The 14,088-nt window shown below is 46.4% G+C and overlaps 1 protein-coding gene across 3 annotated transcripts in view; it reads right to left on the bottom strand.

The window, feature by feature from the left end:
* The window catches only part of LOC121534163 (sushi, nidogen and EGF-like domain-containing protein 1), a 77,304-nt gene extending 67,166 nt beyond the window's left edge, over nt 1-10,138 (bottom strand). For all 3 annotated transcript variants that reach the window (XR_005994548.2, XM_041840685.2, XM_041840687.2), the window contains exon 1: nt 9,234-10,138. Coding sequence is in view for 2 of the 3 variants with exons in the window: in XM_041840685.2 (XP_041696619.1) it covers nt 9,234-9,479 (246 nt within the window). In the remaining variant the exon portion in view is untranslated. The remainder of the gene's footprint in view (nt 1-9,233) is intronic.
* Between the last annotated feature and the right edge of the window lie 3,950 nt (nt 10,139-14,088).

The following is a 14,088-nucleotide window of genomic DNA, read 5'->3' as shown; positions in this document are numbered from 1 at the left end:
CAACCTCCACAAACCCACTCAGGGCTGTGGTGTTTAGTGGTAGCAGTGGTCAGGACGTCACCCATAACCAAGCCAACACTAAATAGTGATCAATACTTCCAATAACTGGAATATGTTTAGGCGCCTCATCCGATCCCCGAGAACATCTGAAAAAGGTTACAGGGATACTTTGGAATTTTGGCAATGAAGCCCTTTTATCTACTTCCCCAGAGTCAGATGAACTCGTGGATACCATTTGTATATCTCTGTGTGCAGTATGAAGGAAGTTGCTAACTAGCGCTAGCGCAATGACTGGAGGTCTATGGGTATCTGTTGCGCTAACGCTAGTTAGCATTGGCTCACAAAACTACCTCTAACTTCCTTCATGCTGGACACAGAGACATAAAACTGGTATTCACAAGTTCATCTGACTCTGGGGGATTCAGATAAAGGGTCAAAATCCAGAAGTATTCCTTGAAGCCGGCCTTGAAAGTTTCCTTCAGAGTCTGAGTATCTTTATTAAACATAGAATGGTGTCATTTGACATGATCGCAGCTCTAAGGAGGTTTAAGGCAATCCCAGTAAGGCTCTAATCTAGTATAGCATAGTTAGTGTTACTTTTTAAAGATGGATGCCACATTGAGATTAAAACCTCTGTTAAGATGTAGGGGGAGAAAGAGATGGATCTGACGATAGGGGCTCCATTGAAACACCTTTCTGTTTCATTGAGGATATGCTCTCGGATGTTGATGTGCTTGGGTAATAGCTACTCAGTCAGTCAACCAGGCAGGCAGTCAGTCATCTAGTCAGCCATACAGTCAGTCAATCAGTAAGAGAGGGAAGGAGCTTAGAGCCCTCTTAAAGGGGTTGTGTAAAGCAGTTCAGTCCAGCCTCCTACAAGTCTCTCTCTCTCTCTCTCTCTCTCTCTCTCTCTCTCTCTCTCTCTCTCTCTCTCTCTCTCTCTCTCTCTCTCTCTCTCTCTCAGCCTCTCTCAGCCCCCTTACCATGCCACTCCACCACCCATGTTATTTTGCCAATCTTTGCCAATATTTTCAGGGTTTTCCTTGGGTAGTTTTCTTTGGAGCCAAGTGATTTCTACACTAAAATAAACTTTAATCTGGGAAAACTAGGAACAAAGCAAACCCCATGAATGAAAAAGGTACCCGGGGGGAAAAACATTAGCCTTTCCTTGTCAGGAGGACGTTTCACAGACAGTCACACCGCCACAGAGTTTAATGAAACACAGGGAAGTGTCTACAGCCGACACACATGGGCCCCTAAATGGCACCCTCTTCCCTTTATGGTGCACTTCGTTTGACCAGGGCACATAGGGCTCTTGCCAAAAGTAGTGCACTATAAAGGGAACAGGGTACCATTTCAGACACACATCTAACTGGCCCTTGTATCTCCCCTAGTCCCTAATGAGATGAGGGGGTGTAACCTTGTTGTTCAGCATGGTGTGGACACACACACACACACACACACACACACACACACACACACACACCACACCACACCACACACACACACACACACACACACACACACACACACACACCACACACACCACACACACCACACACACCACACACACCACACACACACCACACACACCACACACACACACACACACACACACACACACACACACACACCACACACACCACACACACCACACACACACCACACACACACACACACACACACACACAGTTTTATTTCACTTAAAGTTTTTCTCAAACACATACAAGCATTCTTTGGAACAATGTTGTTGATTTTCAAAAACAGATTTCACAAGACACAGAAGTCTGTGGCCGTTTGCAAAACAGTAAATGCATTTTTTAAAATGTAGTTGCCTTCTCAAAACATGAATACATTCATCAAAACTATATTATACAGTCTAAATTGCAACTAGATTCGTCAAAAGAAAACGACTGCCTGCAAAAAGATTAACGCAACCATAGTTATCTCTTGAGTCCAAGCAAACAAAATAGAAAGTCTGTATTTTAAAAATCCCAGTTGATCGATACATTTTCTTTGCAGTCACTAAATCATGATGATCAAAACAAGAAGTACAACTATCCAAAGTTACAGCATTATGGGTAATCAATCTCCCTTTATGTATATTCCACCAAACAATTTCATACACATCAAATCAAATATTATTATGTTAAAATAGCAGTTTTTGCTGCGAAGAGACAGAATCATTAGATCATTTGTTTTGGTACTGTCCACTTGTTTTTGGACACAGGTCCAGGAATGGCTAAAGGATTGCAATATTTACCTGGAGCTAACCCTGCAGATAGCACTACTGGGTGATCTGAAAAGTCATAGTCAATCGATCAATAATATAATAATACTTTTAGCAAAAATGTTTATTTTCAATTTATGATCTGTAGAAACAATGAGAATAGAAAGGTTCAGAACTTTTGTAAAATATATGGCAAATAGAAATCCAATATGGATGGTGTTAAGAGATAGATGGGAGGTGTTGAATGGAGCTGAAGGATGCGACTAATAACAACAACTAATATCAAGAAGATAACTAATGTAAAGCATACTGTGTCCATAATAAGTATATAGGTTATAGGTTGAGAGCTTTTGTGAAAGAGCACAGTTAGAAAGATATGGCATATAGAAGCAAACCAGATGGACATCATGAAAATGATCGGAGGAAGTTCAGGAGTAAAAAATATATATATATAATTATTGTAGAATTTGACTGTGTCCATAAAATGTATATAGTATGTATGGGCTGGAAGTAGAGGGCTAAGCGTTGTTGTTCACTAGTTTACTTCAATTGGGGAAGGGGTGGTGGGGTAATGAAGGGAAATATAATTTTAAAAAGGATATGTGTGTGTGCATGGATGTATGTATATACAGTGGGGAAAAAAATTATTTAGTCAGCCACCAATTGTGCAAGTTCTCCCACTTAAAAAGATGAGAGAGGCCTGTAATTTCATCATTAGGTACACGTCAACTATGACAGACAAATTGAGAAAAAAAAATCCAGAAAATCACATTGTAGGATTTTTTATGAATTTATTTGCAAATTATGGTGGAAAATAAGTATTTGGTCACCTACAAACAAGCAAGATTTCTGGCTCTCACAGACCTGTAACGTCTTCTTTAAGAGGCTCCTCTGTCCTCCACTCGTTACCTGTATTAATGGCACCTGTTTGAACTTGTTATCAGTATAAAAGACACCTGTCCACCACCTCAAACAGTCACACTCCAAACTCCACTATGGCCAAGACCAAAGAGCTGTCAAAGGACACCAGAAACAAAATTGTAGACCTGCACCAGGCTGGGAAGACTGAATCTGCAATAGGTAAGCAGCTTGGTTTGAGGAAATCAACTGTGGGAGCAATTATTAGGAAATGGAAGACATACAAGACCACTGATAATCTCCCTCGATCTGGGGCTCCACGCAAGATCTCACCCCGTGGGGTCAAAATGATCACAAGAACGGTGAGCAAAAATCCCAGAACCACACAGGGGGACCTAGTGAATGACCTGCAGAGAGCTGGGACCAAAGTAACAAAGCCTACCATCAGTAACACACTAGGGACTCAAATCCTGCAGTGCCAGACATGTCCCCCTGCTTAAGCCAGTACATGTCCAGGCCCGTCTGAAGTTTGCTAGAGTGCATTTGGATGATCCAGAAGAGGATTGGGAGAATGTCATATGGTCAGATGAAACCAAAATAGAACTTTTTGGTAAAAACTCAACTCGTCGTGTTTGGAGGACAAAGAATGCTGAGTTGCATCCAAAGAACACCATACCTACTGTGAAGCATGGGGGTGGAAACATCATGTTTGGGGCTGTTTTTCTGCAAAGGGACCAGGACCACTGATCCTTGTAAAGGAAAGAATGAATGGGGCCATGTATTGTGAGATTTTGAGTGAAAACCTCCTTCCATCAGCAAGGGCATTGAAGATGAAACGTGGCTGGGTCTTTCAGCATGACAATGATCCCAAACACACCGCCCGGGCAACGAAGGAGTGGCTTCGTAAGAAGCATTTCAAGATCCTGGAGTGGCCTAGCCAGTCTCCAGATCTCAACCCCATAAAAAAACTTTGGAGGGAGTTGAAAGTCTGTGTTGCCCAGCGACAGCCCCAAAACATCACTGCTCTAGAGGAGATCTGCATGGAGGAATGGGCCAAAATACCAGCAACAGTGTGTGAAAACCTTGTGAAGACTTACAGAAAATGTTTGACCTGTGTCATTGCCAACAAAGGGTATATAACAAAGTATTGAGAAACTTTTGTTATTGACCAAATACTTATTTTCCACCATAATTTGCAAATAAATTCATTAAAAATCCTACAATGTGATTTTCTGGAAATTTTTTCTCTCATTTTGTCTGTCATAGTTGTCGTGTACTTATGATGAAAATTACAGGCCTCTCTCATCTTTTTAAGTGGGAGAACTTGCACAATTGGTGGCTGACTAAATACTTTTTTCCCCCACTGTATATATATATGTGGGGGAGGGGATGTGGGGGAGGGGATGTGGTGGAGGAGATGTGGGGGAGGGGATGTGGGGGAGGGGATGTGGTGGAGGAGATGTGGTGGAGGGGATGTGGGGGAGGGGATGTGGGGGAGGGGATGTGCTGGAGGGGATGTGGGGGAGGGGATGTAGGGGAGGGGATGTAGGGGAGGGGATGTGGGGGAGGAGATGTGGGGGAGGGGATGTGGGGGAGGGGATGTGGGGGAGAGTTGTTTGAATTCAGGCTTGGTTAAGGGAGGGTTTCAATTGGATATCACGAAATTGGGGAGAAAAAGGGTGTAAAAATAAATAAATAAAACAACACAAAAATCCCTGTGAAACCCTGTCTTCCCTTCTCACTACAGCACTCAATAACGCAGATGCAATCATACCATATCTCCATATCTTCTCTTACAACCACAGTAGGGGAGAGTGGGGGAAGATGAGCCAGCCCTCGTTTCTGGGAAATCACACACAAAATTAATAATTTGACCAAATATTAAGGCTGTCCGGTACGGCGTCACAGAAAAATAAATAGTGGTGGTACACCATACCGGTAAAACATTACAATAATTAAAACACCAACACGCACTCGGACAGCAGTGGACAGCATAAACAATCGGCAAAGGTTGCTCCACTTTTTGGTTGCGAGTGGAGGAACGTGCACAGCTAGCCGGGTAAAGGAGCCCTTTGAAGTGATTGTTTGACAATCAGATGAAAACATCATCACTGGTTGTGTTATGCAACAATAAAAGGTAATACATTTTAAAAGTTAAATGACAAATCTTTATGACTAGGCCCACAGAGATCCTATTAAATTAATAAGGATTCTCTACATAATTCTATGATTATTCTATGATTAGGGCCATCATTTTTTAAATTTATTTTTTATGTAGGGAATCCCGTACCAGGAAGAAATGTATTCTACTTTCGCCCCTGGGAGGTCATCATTTCATGGAGTCTGTGAAGAAAGAAACCACATGGGAAAAGCTGTAAGCAAGTTAGGTCCAAAAAAATAGATTTTCAAATGAATTGATTGCGTTAGAGGTTTCATGGTGCTTGTATCTAAACCAAAGTAGATACTTTTAAGATTGTTCTATACATCAGTTGGGGTCTCTATAAGCTTCAATATGAGGTCCTAAACCTAACATAAAAGTGAATCCTTGTAGCTGTGTGGGCTAATATGGTCAAAATGTATTCCTTGAGCTAAGTTTAGCCAATGGCCGTGGGGTAAATTGAGCCAATGGCTAATGGCAAGATGAGCAAATCGAAGTGTTTTCTTCTCAGACACGTAATGCAAGGCATTGTCAATATGAGGTAACAACAGGGCCTTTGTTAAAAAATTAATAAATAAAGTACTAAGGTCTCTGTTCAATCCACATCCCCGAAGTTCAGTTTTACAGTTTGATTGAAATTTTAAGGCAATGTTCCTGCTTTAGCGGAGAAAGCATTCACGGTAAACGCTGCGGACGTCGGCTCAATCGCAAAATAACTTTCCATTTCTATCACGAAATCTGTAATGCTTCAGCTTTACAGATTGAATAGAGCCCACCCACTGGGTAAATACATCAATTCAACGTCTATTCCACGTTGATTCAACCAGTTTGTATCCAGTGGGCAAAGTATTAGTTAGGTGTAACCCTGTGTTAAAAGATGCTTCAAATTATTTAAATACAAAAAAGCAATTGTGTGGAATTGTGTTTGGGAAATAAAAATAGACATGGTTTTAAAAAGGTAATATTTCATTCAGTACAGAAATGTATTGGCGGGTTAACTTACCCTGTTGCGCAGGGTAAGTTGAGCCAAGAGACCACTTTTTTTTGGACAAGCTATGTTTTCAAAACTGTAATATTTACATGAATATTTCCAGGAATACGCAACATCCTGAAATATATGTAGATATCTTTGTTAGAATAATACTATATTTCCCTTGATGGAGTGACGCTGAACATAAACACAGGCTCAACTTACCCCACTCTCCCCTATCTCTCATTATGTGGTCCTTACATTTTACATTTTAGTCATTTAGCAGACGCTCTTATCCAGAGCTACTTACAGGAGCAATTAGGGTTAAGTGCCTTGCTCAAGGGCACATCGACAGATTCTTCACCTAGTTGCCTAGGGGATTAGAACCAGCGACCTTTCGGTTACTGGCACAACGCTCTTAACCACTAAGCTACCTGCCGCCCCCTTATGGTGGGTGAGTCCCTAATGACACCCTTTAGGGGCCCCGGGTCAAAATAAGTGCACTACATAGGGAATAGGGGGCCATTTGTGACGCGGACCGTACCTCTAATAATCTAATCAGAGATCTGAGTGCACGGCAACATGCAGACTTGTCTTATCTCGTCCAGTGATTCACTTCTGACTTTCACAGTATTGAAAGATAGCAGATGCGCCACAGTTCATTGCAGCCTAAAGTACAGTTACACACCAGGACATTTCATACAGAAAGGTTTAACGTCGACGTTGTTAAATGTGAATGACATACCCAAATGTCTCAAATGACTATTGCCTCCTATAATAATACCGGAAATAAAAAGGCTAGAGTCACATACCTCAAGTAAAATGAGAAAAATAGCATCAGGCATAATAATGCAGGGTGCACAGCTCTGGTATGTCATGGCCTGTCTAGGTATATCTGGCCCTGTGTCTGTCTGTGTGTCGCTCTGCAGTGTCGTTGCATTGGAACACTAACCTCACGAGCGACGCGCCCAAATGCCTCGAGCTAAATTAAAACGATATGTACTGGGGCATAACTAAGCAGGACACGTCATGTCAGAATAGTCTTGGTAATTCCTGACCTTGTTTTGTGTTTTGCTCTGTCACTATCGCTGACCTCACCCTCCTTCCACAATGACGTCAATCTCCACCTGGCTAGAGGCTACTGGCTTATGTTAGAACACTGACCTTTGACCTTGCCAATTGTTGCCATGGTACCGCCGAATGTCCTGGGCTGGCAGCTTGTTATAAAAGAGAGAAGGGGGGGGGAAAGGGAGAGGGGAGAGGGGGATCGAAGAGGAGGATCACAGTGGAGGGAACGGAGAGGAGGGGAGATGGGGATTGGAGAGGAGGGGAGATGGGGATTGCAGAGGAAGGGAGATGGGGATTGGAGAGGAGGGGAGATGGGGATTGGAGATGAGGGGAGATGAGGAGGGGAGATGGGGATTGGAGAGGAGGGGAGATGAGGAGGGGAGATGGGGATTGGAGAGGAGGGGAGATGAGGAGGGGAGATGGGGATTGGAGAGGAGGAGATGGGGATTGGAGGGGAGGGGAGGGGAGATGGGGATTGGAGGGGAGGGGAGATGAGGATTGGAGAGGAGGGGAGATGGGGATTGGAGAGGAGGGGAGATGAGGAGGGGAGATGGGGATTGGAGGGGAGGGGAGATGAGGATTGGAGAGGAGGGGAGATGGGGATTGGAGAGGAGGGGAGATGGGGATTGGAGGGGAGGGGAGATGGGGATTGGAGAGGAGATGGGCATTGAGGGGAGGGGAAATGAGGATTGGAGAGGAGGGGAGATGAGGATTGGAGATGGGGATTGGAGGGGAGATTAGGATTGGAGAGGAGGGGAGATGAGGATTGGAGAGGAGGGGAGATGGGGATTGGAGGGGAAGGGAGATGCGGATTATAGAGGAGGGGAGATGGGGATTGGAGAAGAGGGGAGATGGGGATTGGAGAGGAGGGGAGATGGGGATTGGAGAGGAGGGGAGATGGGGATTGGAGAGGAGGGGAGATGGGGATTGGAGAGGAGGGGAGATGAGGATTGGAGATGAGGATTGGAGGGGAAGGGAGATGGGGGTTGGAGAGATGAGAAGAGGGGAAAGGGGGTATTGGGAGGTTGAATGCAGACTGATGCACAGCCCCAACAGGTGGTGTTGATTTAAAGGGGCTTTGGCTTCTCAATGAGTTGGAACTGAACCCCATACAAGCTCAGAAATGACCTCTCTCTCTCTCTCTCTCTCTCTTTTTTCTTCTCCTCTCTCTCTCTCTCTCTCTGTGTTTACATTGCCAAAGCAAGTGAAATAAACAAGAAACAAAACAACAATAACAAAACCCAACAACATTAACAGTAAACATGAAACACACAAACAGTTTCAAGAGAATCCAACGTTTAAAATATTATATTATTAGCGGTTAAAAAATATAGTATAAGATAAAAAAAATTAAAACAGCTCTCTACAGACTTATTAACACAGACTTACAACAGATACCGTTCCTTCTTGTGTGTGTGTGGGTATGTGTGTGTGTATGTGTGTGTGTGTGAATGTGTGTGTGTGTGTGTGTGTGTGTGTGTGTGTGTGTGTGTGTGTGTGCACATGAGAGTGCTGGACGTGCAGGGAGAGCAGATGCAGTAGAGAGATGAGAAAGCCAGGGTGGACTGTGATTCCAGCCATGGGGGCTGGACACGATATCACTCGCACACCTGAGGTCACACACACACACACACACACACACACACACACACACACACACACACACACACACACACACACACACACACACACACACACACACACACACACACACACACACACACACACACACACACACACACACACACACACACACACCCACACACACACACACACACACACACACACACACACACACACACACACACACACACACACACACACACACACATACACACACACACCCCACACGCACATTCTCTCACATACCACTTGAAGCAACAGGTTTTGCACGAATGAAAGAGCACATTCTCTTGCATAAGTCGCACGCTCTGCTCTCCTTTACTCACGTAGAGTCCCGAGTGCCTGTCACCGAAGAAGGGGAACGCCACAGAGATCTCCACCAGGCCTGAGCCTCCATCGTCCTGGGAGATCGTCTGGGAATCCCCCCAGTCCTGGCCAAAGGGGTAGAAGTCCTCCAGTGGCACCGACGGCTCGACCAGCCCAGGGAGAAACAGCAGATCCAGGCAGAGCAGGGTGCAGAGACAGGGTAGTAGGGATCCAGGTACCAGGGCAGCTCCGGGCACCATCACCATGGTCTCAGCCTCTCGGCAGAACAGCAGAAAAGGGGACAGGACAGTATCTCTTCTTCTACAGCAACCAGCAGCCCTTTAAATATTCTGTGTCTCAATTCCTCTGTCCTTTTACACTTTATTTCCCCCTCTCTCTCTCTCTCTCTCTCTCTCTCTCTCTCTCTCTCTCTCTCTCTCTCTCTCTCTCTCTCTCTCTCTCTCTCTCTCTCTCTAACCCAGGGATGGAGGTGACAGGGACAGTCAAGGCAGGCAGAGGGTATCAGAGGGCAGAGGAGGGGTGGCAGGATACCTGGGGTAGCCGCAGGATAGGACAGGACAGGGACAGGATCCTTTTCCACAGATGAAGCAACAGCAGCCGTTTAAATCGTCTGTGTTTTCCGTCTTTCTCCCAATCTCTCTGTCCCTCTCTTTCTGTCTCTCTGTCTGTCTGTCTCTCTGTCTGTCTCTCTTTCTGTCTCTCTGTCTGTCTCTCTGTTGCCCTTCTTAGTTGTGCTGGTTGTCTGAGACAAGGGGATCGACTCCTTGCATTCTGCTTGCCTTGCTGCTGGGTGCTTCGTTCGTTCGTTCGCTGTACTGCTGCTCCGTCTCACAGAAATAAAATGAGGGAAAGAGTGAAAGAAAGGGGGAGCAGAGTGATTCGGCTCAAGTTTTTTTTTTTTTGGTCCCTGATGGTGAGCTTAGAAAAATCCTCAATAAAAGCTCTATTCTGCCTGCCAAAGGAGCTCTTTCAGCTCCGCTCGGCCCCACGCCCCGGGGATTCACTACCTCGCATAATGAGGGATCATCAGCCAATGGTAGAGGAGAGGCTGGTAACTGGATAACCACTGGGCGGACCTATGATAATCAAAGGGGTTCTTTAAAGAAACTATCTGACAAGGCTTTCCCCTCCCTTCCCCTCCCCTCCCCTCCACTCTCCTCTCCTCCCCTCCCCCTCCCCTCCCCCCCTCTCCTCCCTCCCCTTTTCCTCCCCTCCCCTCTCCTCTCCTCTCCCTCCTCTCCTCCTCTCCTCTCTTCCTCTCCTCGCTTCTCCTCCCCTCCCCTTTCTCCTCCTCTCCTCTCTCTCCTCTCTCTCTCCTCTCCTCCCCCTCTCCTCTCCCCTCTCCTCTCCTCTCCTCTCCATTTAACTCTTTACTCTGTAGACTACAGCTACCTAGGCATATCAAACTCAGCATGCTACACACTACAGGCTGAAGCTCTCCTCTCTACTCAGCTACCTCAGACTGTTACATACTCTGTAACTCTGTCCTCATAAAATCCCTTTACTCTGTTTAACCCTTTACTCTGTGTAAAGATACCTCCTATCAGAGTAGGTTTAACCCTTTACTCTGTGTAAAGCTACCTCCTATCAGAGTAGGTTTAACCCTTTACTCTGTGTAAATATACCTCTTATCAGAGTAGGTTTAACCCTTTACTCTGTGTAAAGATACCTCCTATCAGAGTAGGTTTAACCCTTTACTCTGTGTAAAGATACCTCCTATCAGAGTAGGTTTAACCCTTTACTCTGTGTAAAGATACCTCCTATCAGAGTAGGTTTAACCCTTTACTCTGTGTAAAGCTACCTCCTATAAGAGTAGGTTTAATTTGATCACTCTTTTGTTGCAGGAAATACAAAACTGGTAGTGTATTCAAGGTTTAAAAAATCTTCTAAAGTTTGTAATTTCCACTATAAAATGTCAGACTTGATTTGCCCTAACGAAAAATGGATCAACCCCTACAGTTTTTTAAAATTCATTATAATTCACATTTCCTTTTCGGGCAGGATTATTCAAATGCTGAGTGCATGGACAACTCCTGACCACACCCCCCTCCTGACCACCCCCCTCCTGACCACCCCCCCTCTTGACCACCCCCCTCCTGACCACACCCCCCTCCTGACCACACCCCCTCCGACCACCCCCCCTCCTGACCACCCCCCTCTCTTGACCACCCCCCTCCTGACCACACCACCCTCCTGACCACACCCCTCCTGACCACCCCCCTCCTGACCACACCCCTTCTTGACCACCCCCCCTCCTGACCACACCCCTCCTGACCACCCACCTCCCTGACCACCCCCCCCTCCTGACCACCCCCCTCCTGACCACCCCCCCTCTTGACCACACCCCTCCTGACCACCCCCCTCCTGACCACCCCCCTCTCTTGACCACCCCCCTCCTGACCACACCACCCTCCTGACCACCCCCCTCCTGACCACCCCCCTCCTGACCACACCCCTTCTTGACCACCCCCCTCCTGACCACACCCCTCCTGACCACCCCCCTCCTGACCACCCCCCTCTCTTGACCACCCCCCTCCTGACCACACCACCCTCCCTGACCACACCCCTCCTGACCACCCCCCTCCTGACCACACCCCTTCTTGACCACCCCCTCCTGACCACCCCCCTCCTGACCACACAAACCCTCCTGACCACTCCCCCCTCCTGACCACACCAACCCTCCTGACCACACCCCTCCTGACCACTCCCCCCTCCTGACCACACAAACCATCCTGACCACACCACCCTCCTGACCACACCAATACCTGATAGAATCACAGTAACAGTTATTGTATTGTGTTCAAGTGGCAAGCTAAAACATAATACTAATACATATTACTAATACATAATACTAATACATAATACTAATACATACGAATTGACAACAAAGTGCTATAATATGTGCCATTCAGCAGACGTTTTTATCCAAAGCGACTGACAGTCATGTGTGCATACATTTTACATATGGATGGTCCTGGGAATAGAACCTACTACCCTGGCGTTGCAAGCATATTAAGGAAGTCTCGAGGTTTTGCTCGCCTGAGGTAGAGTACCTCATGATAAGCTGTAGACCACACTATCTACCAAGAGAGTTCTCATCTATATTTTTCATAGCTGTCTATTTACCACCACAAACCGATGCTGGCACTAAGATTGCACTCAATGAGCTGTATAAGGCCATAAGTAAACAGGAAAACGCTCAACCAGAGGCAGCGCTCCTAGTGGCCGGGGACTTTAATGCAGGCAAACTTAAATCCGTTCTACCAGCATGTCACATGTGCAACCAGAGAAAGAAAATACTCTAGACCACCTTTACTCCACACACAGAGACGCTTACAAAGCTCTCCCTCGGCCACCATTTGGCAAATCTGACCATAATTCTATCCTTCCTGCTTACAAGCAAAAACTAAAGCAGGAAGTACCAGTGACTCGCTCAATATGGAAGTGTTCAGATGACGCAGATGCTATGCTACAGGACTGTTTTGCGAGCACAGACTGGAAAATGTTCCGGGATTCATCCAATGGCATTGAGGAGTATACCACTTCAGTCACCGGCTTCATCAATAAGTGCATTGACGACGTCTTCCCCACAGTGACCGTACGTACATATCCAAACCAGAAGCCATGGATTACAGGAAACATCCACACTGAGCTAAAGGCTAGAGCTGCCGCTTTCAAGGAGCGGGAAACTAATCCGGACGCTTATAAGAACTCCTGCTCAGACGAACCATCAAACGGGCAAAGCGTTAATACAGGACTAAGATTGAATCCTACTACACCGGCTCTGACGCTCGTCGGATGTGGCAGGGCTTGCAAACTATTACGGACTATACTCGCTTCGAGGCAAGCAGCACTGACGCATGCATGAGAGCACCAGCTGTTCTGGACGACTGTGTGATAACGCTCTCCGTAGCCGATGTGAGCAAGAACTTTAAACAGGTCAACATTCACAAGGCTGCAGGGCCAGACGGATTACCAGGACGCGTACTCAGAGCATGGGAAGTGTCTTCACTGACACGTTCAACCTCTCCTTGACCCCGTCTGTAATACCTACACTTCTACCTACGTTTCAAGCAAACCACCATAGTCCCTGTGCCCAAGAAAGTGAAGGTAACCTGCCTAAATGACTACCGACCCGAAGTACTCACGTTGGTAGCCATGAAGTGCTTTAAAAGGCTGGTCATGGCTCACATCAACACCATCATCTCGGAAACCCTAGACCCACTCCAATTTGCATACCGCCCCAACAGATCCACAGATGGCACAATCTCAATCGCACTCCACACTGCCCTTTCCCACCTGGACAAAAATAACACCTACGTGAGAATGCTGTTCATTGACTACAGCTCAGTGTTCAACACCATAGTGCCCTCAAAGCTCAACACTAAGCTAAGGACCATGGGACTAAACACCTCCCTCTGCAACTGGATCCTGGACTTCCTGACGGGCCGCCCCCAGGTGGTAAGGGTAGGTAACAACACATCTGCCACGCTGATCATCAACACGGCGGCCCCTCAGGGGTGCATGCTTAGTCCCCTCCTGTACTCCCTGTTCACCCACGACTGCGTAGCCAAGCATACTCCAACACCATCATTACATTTTCCAACGACACAGCAGTGGTAGGCCTGATCACCGACAACGATGAGACAGACTATAGGGAGGAGGTCAGAGACCTGGCCATGTGGTGCCAGGACAACAACCTCTTCCTCAATGTGATCAAGACAAAGGAGCTGATCGTGGACTACAGGAAAAGGAGGGCCGAACACGCCCCCATTCCCATCGACAGTTTCAAGTTCCTTGGTGTCCACATCACCAACAAACTATTATGGTCCAAACACACCAAGACAGTCGTGA

This window comes from Coregonus clupeaformis, chromosome 20 (assembly GCF_020615455.1).
Source record: "Coregonus clupeaformis isolate EN_2021a chromosome 20, ASM2061545v1, whole genome shotgun sequence".
Lineage (NCBI taxonomy): Eukaryota > Metazoa > Chordata > Actinopteri > Salmoniformes > Salmonidae > Coregonus > Coregonus clupeaformis.
This window is presented reverse-complemented; position numbering and strand designations above follow the sequence as displayed.